Source organism: Alosa alosa, chromosome 15, assembly GCF_017589495.1.
Source record: "Alosa alosa isolate M-15738 ecotype Scorff River chromosome 15, AALO_Geno_1.1, whole genome shotgun sequence".
Classification (NCBI taxonomy): domain Eukaryota; kingdom Metazoa; phylum Chordata; class Actinopteri; order Clupeiformes; family Clupeidae; genus Alosa; species Alosa alosa.
In genome coordinates, this window is record NC_063203.1 from 12,723,915 (window position 1) to 12,743,465 (window position 19,551).

The 19,551-nt window shown below is 41.2% G+C and overlaps 1 protein-coding gene across 1 annotated transcript in view; it reads right to left on the reverse strand.

Annotated features, from left to right (window-relative positions):
• Nucleotides 1–9,238, reverse strand: part of gbe1b (glucan (1,4-alpha-), branching enzyme 1b) — a 102,510-nt gene extending 93,272 nt beyond the window's left edge. The window contains exon 1 of the mRNA XM_048264580.1: nt 8,938–9,238. Coding sequence (XP_048120537.1) covers nt 8,938–9,035 — 98 coding nt within the window. The 5' untranslated portion in view covers nt 9,036–9,238. The remainder of the gene's footprint in view (nt 1–8,937) is intronic.
• Nucleotides 9,239–19,551: the final 10,313 nt, after the last annotated feature.

A 19,551-nucleotide genomic window follows, 5' to 3' on the forward strand; every position in this document is an offset into this window, starting at 1 on the left:
TTTAATGAAGCCATTCATCAGTACACAACCTCAAATAGTTACAGTATGTATTCATCATGCACGGCCCGCCATGGCAGACACTGCTAAAAGCCAGTATGCATACCCGCAGACTGCACATTAACTGACTTGCCGTATGCACAGGCAAATAGCCAACAAGATGCACTTGCCAGGCACTGACAAATGCTGAAGGAGGGGGGAATAAAAAGGAAAAAAGAAAGCGTTGCTCCAGCTGGGCACTTTGACGGTGGAGCCGCAATTGCGTTCTGAACTCTTGCTTCATGAAGCAGCGGAGGAGAACTCATGACAACACCGATCGCTAGAGGGGTCCAAGAGTTCGTCTTTTGATTAGCCGTCTGCGTGCCTGCTCGGCGTCGCGCTGTGCTACCCCTCGACCAAAAGCCCCCAGCAGGATTCCGATGCACCCCCACCCTCTTTCTCTCCCTCCCTCTCTCTCTTCCTCTCTCACTCTCTCTCTCCTTCTCCGTCTGTCTCTCCGCCGCTCATACTTGCGGAACGAGAGCGCTTTTGCTTGTGCTTGCGCTCAGAGGGGAAGTCGCCTGCACGCTGCGTCTGATCAAGAAATAACTCTGCCTCGCAGCGGTGCGCCCGTATGTAAAATAATTTATGGCTGCCTCTCGTCGGCCAGACAGGTGTCTGCGACACGTCTGCGACTGGGAGAGGTGCGCATTCGGCGGCGCCCGGGGTGAGCAAGCTGTGCCAGAGATGAAGCGAGCCTCACTCACGACACCTTCAGCAGGGCCCTGCTCACCTCTCTCTCACACACACAGACACAGACATACACACTCACTCACACACACACAAACACACACACATGTCCGCAAAGCAGTACTAAGCAGTCAGCCAAACACCCCCGGCTTAGATGGACACACAAACACACACACAGACTGGCCTGTACATTAAAATACACATGCTATGCCAAACCTCCGTCTTTCAGCTATCAGTTATCCACATGCATGGTCACCATAGTACACACACAATACATTAACAAACCACATTCACGCAATCAAAATGTAAACATTCGACAAAGCCACTCTAATAAACACACAACCTACCAACACAACATCTCTCTACAAATCAGCTGTGAGATACATTTATATTATCAACATATAATACATATCTGTAAACCTCATATACTCCCATTAACTCTCATATCTCCAAAATATAACATGACAATTCTCAGATCCTGTAGGCCTAATATTATCAGTAACCTCAATGTAAGAACAGGGTTGATCTTTCCTAATATAAAACGGAACCTTCTGGCGATGCAGAACAGGCTGGGAACACAAATTAGAAAACAAGAGCATCTTGGCTTGCCACACATGATGCTTAAAATAAGTATTATGACCTCACTGACTTGAATCCATTTCCAATGGGCCAGAGGATCTACTGTACTGACCAGTCTCCAAGCAAAAGGTCAAAGAAAGTCAGACATTGAAGAATATGTAGAATAATTTTTCTAAGCACATAAAAACAACCCTTTTTAACTCACTTTTATAAACATTTAATTATATTTTTTTTATAATAAAGGCATTATTGAAAATAAATAACTAAATGTTTAGTTACACTCATTATAGCCCCAATAAGTCTACATTGACTTTGACTTTTAAAACCCTTAATTTAAAACCTCATTTGAAAACCACTGAAAAAAATATTGGGAGGAAAGTTCAGTCCATTTCACCAGTTGAAGACTAACCTCACACAATCATTTATAGAAATTAATCCCTTGTTAACTTGACACTGAACCGAGTCACATTCTCAGTTAGCATGGAGAAAGTTTACTTTATGACTATTCTTGTTGCCTCCAAAGATTAAAACATAGATGTCATAGCAACATCGTGACCATCGTTTTTCTTAGAATAGGATCTAAGAATTGCCAGCTTCACCTGCCCCAGTAAAAAAAGGCTATTATATAGTTGTGCCCCACCTGTCTATACCCATAACTAAGCACAAATACAGTTTTTGAAAACACAAACCCAAACCTCAAAAACACTACTTCAAACCACAAGCACTTGTTTCCCTCACCATCAGATGAAATGCTATATAATGCTAACTCTATAATAAAAGATTTAGACAATAGCAAATATAACCGCAAGCGGTGATTGTTGGGGTCCAAGCAAAATGGCAAGAAGTGCCCTTTAGCAGAATGAAGGTGGGGGCTGTAATTGCCCCCTATTGACCAAATTGTACGGAATTTGGTGTGCATCCAGAAGATGTAGTATTAATTCTGTGTACCAAGTTTGAAAAGGATTGGACCTTTACAAGATACGATATAGGTAATAGAATAGGCCACATCCCAAAAGTGGATTGATGCGTAACTTTCAGACGAAGCGACGAATCAAAAATAAAAAAGGCAACCTGTTCAGCTTGGACTGAAGATGATGTGTAATTTCGTAGGAATTGGATCAATGGTCCAGGAGGAGATAGATTAGTCTCATTTTGGAAAATGGTGTGAAAATGTGGATGATGGAAATGGGTGTGGCTGGGTTTATTGGATGCAGGGGATCTAAAGGAACAAATGAAAAGAATGTCAAAAATTCCATACGATTCCAGAGATGTGAGTAAAAATGTAAATTTGCTTATTATAGTGCCCCCTATGGACGGAATTTGGTCATTTCTTGAGATCATGCACTGATTTGGGACATAAGGTGAACATTTGGTGTCTGTACCTATTACGGTTATGGCTGCAGATACGGTTTTGTTGCAGAAACATAATTTCATGAAAAGGTTTAAAAATCATAACAAATGTTTCAAAGGTCTTTACAGGTGGTAACTAAAAGAAATAATTCCAATCACTGTTTGCAACAAGTTGTTGAACTTGGAGTAACATGTAGTGTTGGGAGGGGCACAAGGTCGCCAAAGGTCATACCTCCAAACACCCTTGAGACCTCGTCAAATTCTAATTAATTGCCCCTATGGAAATGAAGCATTTATATGGTGCCCCAGGACATTTCATTGATTTTCTGCATTAAATTGTATTGTATGTAAGGTCCAATGACTTTTGACTCCAGACCTAGTTCACCTTGACTATTACCTCTGTTTGGTTGTATTCATGACAATGACAAGTATTCGAATAAAAAAAAAAGTAATTTAATGATTTTTACTTGAGTTCCTGGTATAGGCACATTGGATCAAATTTTTTAGCAGTTGCAAGAAAATCATGCTTTTACTGTAGCTAAAAAAAGGTTTACCTGTGCCAACAGTTCATCTGTGATGTAACTGAGACAAAACCATGTACTGTAGCACATTTTAGGAACTATATTTGTCAGGGAGAAAGTAGGAGTATGCTTTGTAGGAGTACAGTACCATTTACAGAGCATAGGTCAGCTCTCGAAACAGCACTGCTTGGCCTCCAGCTAGTTGGGACATTCTTGTTGAAATTTTGATTTTGACATTACAGTCACTTGCATTGCAATCAGTTAGGTCAGGGTATAGGGTTTCATTCTCCTAACAAAGCAAAGCCAGAGAGATCTTCTATGGGATTTACTACAACCCCAAATCAGAAAAAGTTGGGACGTTGTGTAAAATGCAAATAAAAACAGAATGTAATAATCTGCAAATCTCTTAAACTCATATTTAGTTGCAAAAAGTAAACATATGTGTACAAATGATGAAACAATGTCATTTTAATGCTTCTTAACATGAAATTGTGAAGTATTTGGGGAGTTCATCATCTACAGGACATAATATAATTAAAACATTCAGAGAATCCAGAATCCTGAGCTTGCTTAAAATGGACTGAGGCAATGTAGAAAAAGGTCCTGTGGTTAGACCAATCAAAATATGACATTCTTTTTGGAAATCATGGACTCATCTGGGCTAAAGAGGAGAGGGATTATCCAAGTATCCAACCTATCCAACTTGTTTAGTGCTCAGTTCGAAACCCAACATCCATGACGGTGTGGAGGTGCTTTAGTGCCTACAGCATGGGTATCTTGCACATCTAGCAAAGCACAATCAATTCTGAATGATGTATACAGGTTTTGACCAACATATACTGCTATCCAGGTAATATATTTTCAAGGGAAGACCTTGAATACTTCAGAAAAACTGCCAAAATTAATTCTGCACATATTTAAACAGCATATATCCATAGAGGAATAGTCCAGGTACTAAAATTGCCTGTCTGCAGTCCAGATTTGTCAAAATAGGTGCATAATAGAATGACAAACATGACTCTAAGAATACCCCATACTGTTGAGCAACTGAAATCGGGAAGTAGTGGGACAACTTTTATTCTCAAAACTCTAGCAACTGGTCTCCTCAGTTCCTAAACATTTACAGAATTTTGTTGAAAGAAGAGGTGACGCAGCACAGTGGTAAACATTCCCTGTCCCAACTTTTTTTGAAACATGTTGCTTGCATCAAATTCAAAAAGAACATATATTTTCCATGAAATAGACCAAATTTCCATTTTCAACATTCGATATGTTGTCTATGTCCTTTTTGTGGCTAAATATGGGTTCACAAGACTTGTATATTATCACATTCTGTTATTTATTTGCGTCCCAACCTTTTCTGATTTGGGGTTGTACTTTGAGTTACAGTAGCCAAGTTTGTTACCTAGAATGCCCCCAGAAGTATGTTTTGTAGTGGTACAGTATGCCTGTTATGATACTATCTACAGAGAACAGGTCTGGATTGAGATAAGGGTTGTGTTTGGTATCTTGGTTTGAGATAACAGGTGCCGTTTCCAAACATTACAGTGAGTATGCATTGGTTAATGAAATAATTTAATAAGAATAGAATAATAAGAATAACTTATAGAGTATTTATAAGCTATTTACATCTTAGTGCCCCGAGACCCATATATACACTGCCACTAGACAAGTGTACTGCACTTGTGATGCACTATACTCCCACTGACTTACTATTGTGAGACACAGGCTGTGCGCTCATCGTGACTTGTGCTGCTGATTCTGTGTGATATCATTTCTCTTCCCCCAACCCAACCCTATCCCCACCCCATCTCCACACACACACGCACACACACACACACACACACACAGACTCTCTCTCTCTCACACACACACACACACACACACACACACACACACACACACACACACACATACACACACACACACTCTCTCTCACACACACACACACACACACACACACACCCTGTTTCACAAAAAGTGCAATTTGGTCTGCTTTCCTCAAAATAGTTAGCCTGGTGAAACTCCAAACATCAACACCCTCACCCTCAGCCTACCTGGTAACAAAACAGAATCCATCTTTAAATTCTAAACTCTTGCACGTATGCTCACTTGCACCTCACAAACACCCGTCTTTATTTTGTTACAAAACTGTGCTAAATTCAGAGAGACAACAAGTTCAAAGCTAAAAGTACAATCAATAATACCCACAACACCAAGCACGGGGTTGAGGTGAGGTAAAACTTCTGATCCAGGCAAATGTAACCCTGGGATTTAGTTCTGGGGGTTTAACACTTTCAAAGAACCTGAGGGAGGCTCTCTCTCGCATCACTAGGACAGTCATTTCAAACACTTCCATAATGGAACATTGTATCATTGGTGTAGCACCTGTGAGTAACAAAGCCAGGCTTGCAATCTTACCAAACCATTTACAGTATGCTGTGAATATTTGTATCCGTGATATACAGGTCATATTCTCAATGTAGGCCTTTTTCATCATGTGAGTATTCTTTGTGAGCTGTTGAAATTTCCAACTAAGCACACTTGGGGTATAATGAGCTGTAATATGTCACTGAGCTTTAAATTAGAAGTAGATTCAGTAATGCTCACTTGAAATTACATCATAGAGGCAAGACAGACATCCTCCTTTCGAGAAATCAATACACATAATCAGAATTCAAATTTCAGCTGCAAGCTCAGCCAAACTGAATCCTTCCTTTGAGGCATGCTCAGTCAGAGGAAACAAGATGAATATATTTCTGATGAGGTCACCTGTGATTTCTGATCAGCTGTACCTAAATAAGGATGACTTTACTTCCTCCTACAACAGCCAAAGTAACACAAGTGGCGCAGATGATTTGCCACGTTTCACACGGACCCTTCTTCTGCTACACGCCGAATTACAAAGCTCACATATTCTTCAACATCAGGATAGAAAATCAACATTCATGAGTGATTCGAAGGAAATGGAGAACTCATCACATTAATGAGAAATCATCACATTAAACAATTACTGCATTTGTTATGCAAACAATATTCTGTCCATCTTCATGTATGAAATGATGAAAAAGCATGATAAGTATGTTATCATGTTATCCTCCAGCTTGCAAATGACCTGAAAGTAGTTTTTAGTGAAATGTAACATGGGGACACATTAGATGGTCTACTTCTGTGAGGTGGACTCCCTGGCCTGATGCCAGAGGTAAATGATTACCGTCTGTCCCTGAGCAACTCTCAAGACCTCACATACCCTCTGCTATTTTAATCTATTTACTACAGCGTGAGGTCGTGGACCAGCTCACTCGGGAGGGAGGTCAAAAAAAGAGCCAGTTCACCACAATAGACCCCAGCACCAACTGGGATCACCTCATTCCCGCTAAACCGGCAGCTCTTTTACACAAACAGCACAAAAAAACAGCATGTGCACACACACGCGCTGCACACACACACACAAAGACACACACACACACACACACACACACACACACACACACACACACACACACACACACACACACACACACACACACACACACACACAGACACACAGACACACACAGACACACACACACACATACACACACCTCCTGGCCTCTACCTTTCAAAAGCCCAAGTTCCCAGGAAAATGAAACTGTATGGGATGAAAGTAATATCTTGTGAGTCTTTCATGCTGAGTTCCATTATTCAAATAAAATAGAGGGGGGAAAAAATAAAATCTTGCTTGAATGGATTCAGTCCGAATTAGCCCCGCATCCCGGGAGTATTTAAATAGTCTAGAAACCTGGGATTTACCATTTTCAGATGTTATTACTTCTGCTGGAGTAAAAGAGCTGTGCAATTTGTAACATGATACACAGGGGGAGGCTCTTAATGGATGCATTTCACGTACATTCAAATATTACACCGAACGATAGCATGATGTTACATATGTGCCATAAAAGGGATTATTCATCAAAGACTAGGGTTTAAACGTGAAAATCATGAAGGTCACATGATTTTGGTCTACTTGCTCTGTTGCGGATTTGACCTGACACATTTGACAGTTGGATGGGATGTGGTGCAATGCTGGCTTCCTCTAGCCACTAGGCCTACATGATATCTGTAACAGAATAAGGCCGGTGACCATGCACTTGGCGTGTGGGAACAGAATGGCTTTTTTTCTTGCCAAATGTCATGGCGCAAGTAGCAGATGCCATGCATAGTGAACATACTTAGGAGTTCTCACAGGCCATTTAAGACATTTTGATCTGAAAATTACTGTTAGCTACCAACTACCAAAAAGGCATGACAAAACCTTGCGAACTTCACCAACAGATCTGTTGACCAGGCGCTGACCAGGCACTGATAAAAGCTTGCTTGTATGCTGAGTGGTCTTAAAATAGTTGGCAATGTTGGGCTGTGAGAGCTTTTCTTACATTACAAAGGGAAGTTTCATCCAGCTAGGAGCAGAGAATAGTGCATTCCCTGGATGGCCACTGAGAACATGTGTCTTTATCTTTCCTTCACATGACTATGGAAAGGAATTTGAAGATGAAGTCCTACTGTAGCTTATAAGAGCATAGGCCCTACTATGAAAAAGTGCTTGCTTAACTGGGTGCTTTTTGCAATTAAAACGGGCAGCATAAAGGAATTGTGGTATACAGGCCTATAAAGTAGGCTAAGTGGGCTTGCACAATGTAGGCCTACAAAGAAATAGACTCACACCTAAATGAGGCTATGAACAGCAAAGAATAAATATTGACAATTAGTCTGATTCACTCCCACTCAAACCTTCATAGCCGATTTTGTAAACTAGAATACACTGACAGCTTTGAAGAATACACTTATGAATTCTCACAGGAAGATGTTGTTTGCATAATTCTGGTAGTTAAAAACTTAAAGCATTCTGGCAAAGTGACTGCAATTCCTCAAGTAGCCTTTGCCTGCACAGTATACATGCATAATAACCTACCCTGCACTTTCTTGTCTGACATTCGATTAGAGCAAAGGCTACAATAATGACTTTACTTGGGTGATCATGCCAGCAACAGCTACAATGTATTTGACCATGCTAAATATAGCAATGTTCCTAATGTCAGGCTATTCGAGTCGCGCGCTGGACGCTGAGGGGCGTCACTTACTCAACTGTCAAACAATAGGATAGGTAGGCTAGTGTGTGTCAAAATGCACGCGCTCACCGCAAAACTGGTTCAGGAAATAGGCTAAGCAGAATATGCTATCTGCGTATTTTTTCACTGCATTTTAGATAGATGTTGTTTTTAACATTGGACGCCAGACATTCGGACACTATGGATAGATGGCCAGGAAACAAATTGTTGCAACGTTGTTCCCTTAACCTTGAGGTGTTGGGACAGAAATAGAACATTGGCATTTCTCGATGTGGAGCATTAGACTACATTATGACCAAAGTCAGGGCATTAACTGCAGATGTTGTGGTGTTCAGTGATGTTTTATTCATTCGCCGGGGAGTCTGTTCTTTAGACAGACTCAATTGATGCTAAGTAGCTACCCACCGACTGACAGAAGACAGACAGACAGGCAATAGCCTACCGGGTTTGCTAGCTTCAGTTGCAAGTTAGCGCGACTTGCTTTATTAGCCAGCACAGTCCCCTACACAATCTGTCAGATGTTAAAATATGGTATGTATTGTACATGGAGACGTGCGTCACTCAGTGACAGTGTTCACATTGAAGACATGGGGCGTAGACTAGTCTATTGTGTAAGCGAGGGCAGACTTTTTGCATCGGAAAGCGTAAATTACCTCCTCTTGAAGTCCTTTTCGTATGGTTTGAGGTAGGGGTCCATTTGGAGAAGGTTGTTGAACTCGGGAATTGAAACATTATCCTCAGCATCAGCCATGTTCGAATCAGTCCAGAGCAATCGACTACCGATGCTCACAGGCGCCAGAGAGTAAATATATGTCCACTTCTATGTGCATGCAGATGTTCTGCGATTCATGAGAGGACGGGGGCGAATCAGGGACACTTTATCTTGCTCTGCCCATCAAAGTAGCGGACGTGCCATTCGGATTTCTTTGTGACGGTAGACATGACTCTGAATATCTCTTTAAGGTGACTGCGGAAGCGTTTGGTGGAAGGAGGGATCCTAGAATCATAAATCATTCTGCATGAGAAATGTTGAAGACCGATGCTGTAGCACATGTCAGGAGTTCCTTTAAAATAGTGAAACTGCTTATGATAAAAGCCTATGAAATATAGAATTGACGTTTTTTATACATCACTAGGCCTACTACTATTAAGCATATTTAAAATATAAGTAGCCTAGGCCTATGCCAGTGGAGGTTAGCTTTTTGTGTATGGTCGCAGCCTAATGAAAATTATATATCCTACTTATAAGGCAGAACGGGCATTTTGAAGTTAGGCTATAGGCTACAAAGCCTGTCATATTGACACTGGCAATGAAAGTCTCTATATCCGAGAGGGTGCATCTGCTCCATAAAGGCTAAGCCCCCACTTTCCCTATGATACACTGAGGTCTGGCATAATCTACCCCAGTGGTTTTCAAAGTGGGTGCCGGGGGCCTCGAGGGGGTGCCAGGGGGGCCTCAGCAAGTTGGAAGGAAAAATAAAAGCAACAAATAAATACATTTGTTTTACAAATTACAAATGTAAAATATACATATTACTATGAGGGTTGTTATACAATGCCATTATAATAATTTGTTGCATATCTAAACATTATATTTTCTATGATAATGACTGGGAATAATAGTAGAATGATAGCTCTCATATAGCAGAAAGCCCCAAATGCAATTTTTACACACTGTATGCTCCATCGCAAAGTGTTTGCGGCTAAAATAATTATTAGGATTAGCTTAATGTATTTTTACATTTGCTGTAGTATTGTCGATGGGTTTAATAACACATCAAGGGGGTCCTTGGCCAGAACCTAGTGGTATTTGGGGGGCCTTGTCGTGGAAAAGTTTGGGAACCCCTGATCTACCCCTCTGAGAATTCTCCCCATATGTTCCCAGTTTGAGCAGAGCAGGAAACTTTCTGGCGCATCGAACACGAGGTGCATCCTAAATGCAATATAGGCTACCTCCAAGAACAGGTCGTTCCAACAGGACAAAATACAGTATGACCCAACGTAAATATTTCAATGTGTATATTCCAATGTTGTTATTGCCATCTGTTTAAAGTTTCCTCTTTAGGCCTAATTGTGATGTGAGATTAATTTAATTAAACATAGAGACAATACTGTAGTCACAGTACACATGCCTAATAAGTGTATTACAATGTGCCTTTTATTAGGATTGCATGGATAACCAACTACTTGTCTGTATCTCTGTCAGAACAGACAAAGATATAACCTATGTTATTTTGTGCTGTCACATTCACATTGCATTCACATTCTTATATAGCCTATTCTGCTTTCTAGAATTTTGTTTCTAGCACTTGTCAAACCTTTAATTGTGTTCTCAAAAGCTTTAAAATATTAACTAATACAACCTCTGCTTTTAGTTATATGTATGAAATGGTAAACAGAAGCCTGAAAAGCCTTTAACCTTGTGTTTTCTTTTCTGTTGGCTTATTCAGTATTTGATATGTTGTCTGCTTTAGTGGTAGTCTCACAGGGTAACAGCTGTTTAAAAGCATTGACTGAGATAATGTTCTTTGATCCCAAAATTTGGCAAAGGATCTAATCAAACTGATACAGCATTGATTTAAGCACTGTCCAAAGTCAAAACAAGGTTTTGAAATAGTTTACCTTATTCATGAGATACACCCACTTTTATAGCCTATCACTGTAAAGCAATTTCCCACAAATGTAGAAAACCTCAGGTCTTTATGATATTGTAAAAATAAATGTAATGGAGTGCATGCTATTGTGATTAATGTGTTATTTTTTTAATTAGTAATTTGTTAGTTTGTCTTTCATGTCCTGCCTTATTGCTGAGTAGGCTACACTCTGTTTTCGTACTCCCCAAATATGATCGGATGAGAATATCCATAAATATTTCACAAATACACACCTCAGGGGAGTCTGAAGGCTTGAGGTTGAACTGGTGTATCTGATAAGCCTGATATATTTTATACCATATCAGCTTTTTTTTTTGAAAGAACACACTTTCAAAGTCCTCAGATAACTTCTTGGCTCGCATTGCATCAGACTGAGTTTGGAAGTAGTCCAATTAGATCAAATGTAGGGATTAAGGAAATATATATATATAGGATTTAATTCTTTCAATAACCATGACTAATGGCATATCTTGTTTAAGGGGTGCCTTGGTAGTGTTTATCTGATTATTTGTCTTTATCTTGTCAGATTAAAGCATAGTGAGAAATAGCCTACTTTTACATAGAGCGTTATGAGACATAGCGTGGAATTTACCATCCAGTATTTAAATTATTATGTTTATACACACTAATGTATTCAGAAAAGTTGAAATTTTTAGGAAAGTATATATAAATATTTCTGAATACATTAGTGTAAACTTGAACATGAAGGACCAAAAGCTTTTATGGGCCTAATGTTGGGGAATTAGCCTGCTATTGCTATGCATTGAGTACAAAGTCTCTTCATCCAAACAAGAATATCAAAATTCCACCACTAATTTGCATTTTGACTGGGTTGTCACCCATAGTGCTGCTATACTCATTGTGTGCACAACCCCCAGAAAAAAAGATGCCTGAAAATATTTACCAATATAATGTGTCCAAAGAATAAATTAAAGAGGGCTTATTTTGTTCCCAATGAGAATCAAAACAACTTAGTACATGTATGTCCTCACTGATTCTTCCATTTTCACTGCGACCAACACAACAACAGTGTCAGGTTAGGTTAAAGTCAGAGTTTTTGTAATGGAATGATCTCACTCAGTGTAGGGAACCTCTTTGCTGCAGCAGTGATGTTTATATTCCAGGATAGGATCAAATTATTTATTTACTGTGTGTGCACTTGCAGTTTTGAAATATGAATTTTAAAATGCCTCAGATACGTCTCAGAGTTTCTCCCTTAGACCTCTTTGAGGCAGAAGCAGCCTGCATAATAAAAATCTAACTTCTTTGCGTCTTTGTAGCAATTTACAATCCGCTATTCTCTAATTACACAGAGGAAAATATAGGTTCAGTCATCCTTCCTGTGTCTGTCCTGTCATCATGGTGAGTGTCTGTACAAAGAATTCTCAGATGCTTGGATGGATATTGAGCTCTTTGAAAACCACTGTCAAAATCTGTAACACTGAAATAAATAATCAATGTTGACATGTCACAACAGATGGTAGTCAGTTTTATAGAGATGACAGGCATGATGCTTTAGGTATGGTTCATATCACTGCATATGCAGTTTGGGATTTATTAAGCTTGTGTATGCAAGCCCAAATACAACAAAGTATCTCCACATTAGTATACTAAAATTGACAACATGTTCCTACAGACTTAGATACAGTTCTTACCACACCATGTTGTTGTGCATCATTCGGTGTAATTTTATTTATGAAGGCAGAATATCAAGTTGTGCAGCCATTTTTGTGCATGCGAACATTTGCTAAAAGAGAACTTTTGTTGGTCAGTCGTGTGATTAGACAGATAAAAGTGAAACATCAAAAGTCAATTTATCTTGGAGGATTGACCAAAATTTACAGGGTTTGGAATAACAATTGACCTGATTTCTCAGGTGTGGTCTGCGTCAATACATACTTGGAAGGAGGTATATGGCTGGCTGGCTGGCTGCCTGCCCAAAAATGTGGATGCTCATAAGCTCAGTTATCATGTGTGGCAGAGGGAAGCCTTTCGGGGCCTCACTGCTGCGCCTCTCAGCTGTCAGAAAGCACGCTGGCATCCTATCTAGTGGCCGGGAGGGTATTAAACATTGTGATTTCAGTGCAAGCCTGTCAATGAAAATGTGGTGGGTTTGATCTTCGCCTGGGGCAAAATACACCATACATGTTTTTTTCTCCCCTCTCCATCTATCCATTTTCTCTCCTTTTTCATTTTATTTTCATCACAGACGCTCATATGTTCGTGTGGGGTTTTGTATAGAGTCCAACACTGTCAGCAGTGTAATCAGGTCATATGCAGCCTTACTTTGCTCATATGTTTTCTCTGCTGCTCTCCTTTGGAAATCAAATTATTCAGAGAGCTGCTGTGCACTGGCATAGCTTAGCTGCTCAGTGTAGTCTATTCAGACTGATACTTTAGTCTTTTTGTACGGTAATGATACATTCAACATCCTGTGTTACCCCCTTACAAAATAAGCTCTTCATGAGAAATGTAGAATCAACCTACACACCCTGCAATCTTTGGTGGACTAGTTCAAAACGGCAACAATAGGTGTGCGAAAGGCATAGACAACAGAATTCAGTCCTTCTGTTTCTCACTTAGCTTCCTCCTCAGCTTTTTCTACTGATCACTACTCTCTCCAGCTCCTGCTGCTACCTGGCAGGGTGGCTGCTACCACTGTTCTGGCTGCTATATTGTTGCTGACAAGCTATTTTGACTGGCCATGCCAGGCTCTTGTGGATTAGGTAGGGTTTGCACACTCGGGAACACACATACAGCAGCACCTGCTCGGTTTGGACCGGTGTTTTTTTTAAAAACGCATTAAAAGCTTTGAATGCCCAGTAGACTGATGAGCTAAATCCTGAATTAAACTGTAAGCTGGATGTTATGGGTGTACAGAAGTGGAGTAGGTTTACCAGCATGAAGCACACACACACACACACACACACACACATACAAACACACACTGCTCTTGTTCACTTCGAGTTTATCAGCGCAGCGAGTCAAAAGGGTGTTTACAGTCTGTCAGGGGCGGCTGACCCCTGTTGACTTCCATTATTTCCCAATGTGGCTTGTTTTCTGTTGGTGAACTTCTCCTCAGAATTGCTCCATCCACCTCATCCCGCAAATCCTTGATTGGATTCAGATCCGTCTGTCTGAAGCCACCCCGGCAGAATGCTGAATGTGCTGTCATGGTGCCCACCGCCAGACCTTGGAGCATTGTATCGCTGAAAGGACTGACAGATGGGTGCGCCGTTCGGCAGAGAAGGGATGCACCTGATCGTCAACAATGTGTGTGTGTGTGTGTGTTTGTGTGTGTGTGTTTGGCGGGCGCTGATGAACACTCACGATTCAAAGCTGGCTCGTTCATTTACCTCCTCCACATCTTTTTATTACACAAAAGGCACACATAGAAACACACACACACACACACACACACACACATACACACATACACACACACACACACACTCACACACACACACTCACTCACTAGCATATACACACGCACACACACACACACAATCTCACACACACACACACACACACACACACACACACACACACACACACACACACACACACACACACACACACACACAGAATAGCCATCTAGGTCATTCTTAGACCACACAAGCAGCCTTGTGCTCCTTCCCACCACAACCTTTTTTAGTGCACCTGTGCACCTGTTTTTAGAGGTCTGCTCTGAAATGGTGATAACAGAGCAGGTTCTATGCCATGCTGGAGTCGCATTTGGCTGCTTTATGGAGCGCTGCATCATCGAGAATGCAGTGTGAATGCAGTGGATCTAATGATTAAAGCAAAGCAAAACTAATGGAAAGTGATCTCTTGGCAAGAATGCTGACATACTGAACATCATATTTTTCAGTGAAATAGGGCCAAAACCTGTTTACTTATGTCATTCACGCAAACAGTCAGATGGATAGTTGATATGAAAAATGAAATATGCCGTGCACCCTGATTTGGAGGCAGGTTCAGGCTTACATCACCTGCCAGAGCTGTGAATCACAAACATTTTTAAAAACAGCATTAGCATCCAAGCATTAAGGGAGAGAAATATAAAATACCATTTCTTGAGGTGCCCAGGTGCCATACTGGATTAAGCCGCTTTTTAGCAGTGCAGAGAGGCACAAGGCATAGTTAATGGCACAGGTTGTCACCCCCAGCTGTGACCATTTTCACTGTCTCAGGCCTGCCCCAACTCCCCAGGACAGAAATTGGGCTTGTTGGATAAGACAACCCCCCACCTCGCTCTATTGGCTTTACTTGGCTGCCGGTTGAACGGCAGGCTCTTATACCATGAAAGGAGACATTTGCTCTCTCCATATCTGGTAAAACTAATCTCTGCTAAATGCAGCAGCATCGACTTGGTGTTGTGTTGCTCTGTTACAAATGGGGAATTATTGTAAGCCTGTCCTTCCCCTGTGAACAAACAACATTCATTCACATACTGCAGGCTGCGTGAATCTGAAACAAAGAAGATGGTGTAAGGCAAAATCCACTCTTAGAATGATTACATCTAGATGAATGGTCAATGACATTATTTGCCCGGGTGGCAAAAAAGTCACACCACAGCTTCCCAACTTGAACTGTTTGCATTATACAGACTGATTATTTCAGGCACCCAAGGCCTGATCACAATGCTGCTAAATGCATCTCCTGTGTCCTTTGATCATTTGACTCAGCCCTTCACCAGGGTCAGAGAGACTCAAGATGAGTGGTATTTCAAGCTTGTGTAATTGTACTGTATATTAATGTAAAATCTTCATGTTTGATCTCTAATTGATCCTTGTTCTCTAATTGATCCTTTTGCAGCAGTCTAATCATGGTTTCATTACAATCTGAGATATGTGCCATAGTTTTTATAGCTCAACTAGTCCAATGCGATCTCTACTGGGCTATCTACTCTTTCACACTCTTTATTTCTGTCTTCTCTTCTGCTTTTCTCTCACTCATTCATCCTAGGTTTGGTTTTGTGTTTACTAAGTTGACATATGTAACATTTAAGCTACTGTGCACAGTATTACAGTAAACTGTTTCTCCCATACATATAACTCTTGGTGTTGACTGAGGATAATCAATATTGTTTTTTTATATGTAGGAACATATAACATTCGCACCAAGGGAAATGATTACAACTTTAGGAAATGCTTACAAACGATACAATAGAAATAGTAAATTAAAGAGTGCAGTGTTTTATATAAAAGACTTTTTGTTGACTTGAAAGAGTAATTCAAATTGAGCATGAATGTATGATTTTGTAACAAGAATGACATTTTGAAAAAGGATTGTTAGGTGTGGATTTCAGAGATGTGAGTTGTTTATCTTCAAGTGCTATGTCTTCTTTGGCTTGTGTGCAGAGTTCTGACACAATGAGCCAAAAAGGATATAAGCATTAGATTCTCATAGATGTCTCTTTGGTAGATCAGGAGACCCGGATGTGATCTCATTATTGTTTCTTTTATGTATAACTTTATGTAATCACAGCTATTTCTCCTACTATTCTGTAAAAGAAACTGTTTGAGAGAACTTAGATCGATGAGGCACTTTTTGTAAAACTTTGTTGTCAATTTGTATCGCATCCCTAAACACCAATAGCCTAACATGGCATTTGGATTTGATTATGGAGCGTGTGTCAACCTAGCCAGGAAGCCTGCCTGAATTTACCTCGCTCAAAAAATTTGAGGATATCAAATACCTCAATCATTGTTTTCTGTTTGTATTTTAAAGTTATTGTGCTGTCAATATGTTGCATAACAGGCACAATAGCAGAATATAAACATCTTGCATCTCCAGTTGCAGTGACTTTGTTATACACAAAATCAAGTGTGCATAGGTGACGTGGATGACTGCTTCGCCATGGCTTATCTGTCCATCATTGTACAAAGTCCATCCAAACAATATCCCCCGGACACATCTTAACCAGGCATATCAAATTCTCTTTCTCTTCTCTTTAAACTTTAAACTCTAACTTTATAGCTAATAAAGCATTTACTGCAGCAATTCTATCATTGCATTTCTTTTCTACTGACCTTTCTTATAGTAAAGTAAAAATGGACACATTCAACACTCAGCCAGAATTGGTATAGTTTAAAGTAAAAGGATAAATAATTTAAAAAAATTATGGATTTCATATTGTTTATTATATGCAGGTGCCTAGTACACATTAAAGGTAATGTGGTTTCAGTAACACTGATTTTGAAGCAGGTTTGCTGTTTATTGGTTAGTGTATGTGAGGAAGTTTTTTTGGATTTTGAAATGTAGACTTATTTAATTAACAAAATGTGCTTATAAAAAGAAAACTAAATGTTTGGCTATGGCTAATTGTGTGATGTAGGTTACTGTATTAAGTGTAAAATTAGTAAAATTGTATTACGTTTATGCAAATGCTTGAATGTGCATGTACTTGAACAAAAACTGTAATTGTTAAAATATTGATACATGATCTCAGAAAAAAAATGTACTTTGATCTGCAGACTGTGTGATGCGCAACAAATCTTGGCTGCCCCCTGCCTTGTCAACGTTGTCTGATATTTTTTGACAGCTAATTTCGGGGGAGCGATTCTCCCCTGCTATGCAGGTTATGTTGTGCAATTACTGTGTGTGCAGCTACAACATGTTTCTCCCTGGCAACATTTTCTTTGCACACTCACAATTTTTACATTCATACTGCACATGAAAAGTGAACCCTGAGGTCTTTGGAGTGGTTTAGTAATGAATGTGTTTGGGCATTAGATATGCGATTTGTTTAATTAAGCTTAATCAGGAGGGTTTTTTTCCTCTATTTTTCACATCTCTTGCTGACAGTAATTGCTGATGACTAAGGAAGTTCTGCATGGAAAGGGAAATGAATTAAAAGATAATGTTCACACTATCTGATTCTCGTGTGGCCCCTGAGCTCCTTTTTTTTTTTTTTTTTTTGCTTCTAGAGAATCTTGGAAAAGATGCTAAAGAAATACCCACAGTCTGAATCCAAGGAGATAAGAGTGGTAGGACTTCTTGAGTAAACAGCCTAACAGCCCAACCCCCCACCCCCACCCACACACACACACACCTGCTACCGCAGCACAGGGCCTGGAGGAAGTGGCGCTGAAGAGTCCACCAGCCAGTGAGTGGATGGAGGAGCCAGAGGAGAGCCAGTGTGTCTGAAATTGTCGACAAACTCACACATCTGCTCATGCATATGCACCTGTGCCGTAAACATCAGGGGAGCAGGCATGACTCCGGCACAGGCGAAGATGAAGAGACATTTTGCGTCGAGAGTGTTCGCTTGGCAATCAGATTTCCTTTGACATTTGAGTGGGGCTACCATACTGTGCAAAATCTTGTGTAAACTGCGTCAAATGTCATCGTGACATAGGGGTGTAAAAAATAGGAATGTGCACGGCCATCAAAAAGAGATTTCCAGTTTTCTGTTTTCGATGCACAGTCCTCGCAAGGGCGCTGAGCCATTTCCATTTGAGCGTGTTCTCCCAACCCTGCACCCTCATTGTCTTTAAACTTTGATGAGTGCACTTGGCCATGTTGACGGTCTATCACCTTCCATGCAGTGAAGGGAATAACTTGGGAGGGGCGTCCTGGAGGAAGCCAAGGGCTCCATGACCAATAGGGGCCTACAGTCCTTAGGAAGCCAGCAAACCATAGATTATCTGCCTGCCAGCTAAGGATGGTGTTATTCACAGCTAGATGAGCTATGTCTCAAGAGTGCAGTTGTTGAATTGATTCGGTGGGTTGTTTGTTTTCCAAGATGAATCGTCTAATTAGGCATGAAGTGATTTGTGACTGCGTGTGACACACATTTATCATGTGTCCATAATGCTTTTCTACTGAAAAGCTGTATCATCTCACTCCATAATATGCCATAGTGCTTTCCTCAATTATTTGTCAGTTAGTTTATATATAATTAGGAAAAGTGTGGCATCATTCATAAAGACAACACTTTATTTTCCTCCTCAGATTATGCTTTATATTAGCAACTGTCATCTTGAAACTTGCAGACGGCGTCTCCTGTCCTTGAAAATCTCCCGTCACGTAACAAGTATGACTCTGCATAATGCAACATAGGGGGAAAGCTCAAACAGGAGAACTGGCAGGAAGTCACCGTTCCTATTTGCGCCAGAATTTCCTGCTCGACTGAGCGTGACGCCTCCTGGCACTTTCAGGGGGAGAGACACTGGGCAGCTGCTGAGAATGCCACAGGAGCCGAGCCAATGCCACAGGAGCACGCCACGCCATCGCCATGCCCACGCCACGCCATGCCACGCCACGCCACGCCATGCCACGCCACGCCACGCCATGCCACGCCACGCCACGCCATGCCACGCCACGCCACGCCATGCCACGCCACGCCACGCCATGCCACGCCACGCCACGCCATGCCACGCCACGCCACGCCATGCCACGCCACGCCACGCCATGCCACGCCACGCCACGCCATGCCACGCCACGCCACGCCATGCCACGCCACGCCACGCCATGCCACGCCACGCCACGCCATGCCACGCCACGCCACGCCATGCCACGCCACGCCACGCCATGCCACGCCACGCCACGCCATGCCACGCCACGCCACGCCATGCCACGCCACGCCACGCCATGCCACGCCACGCC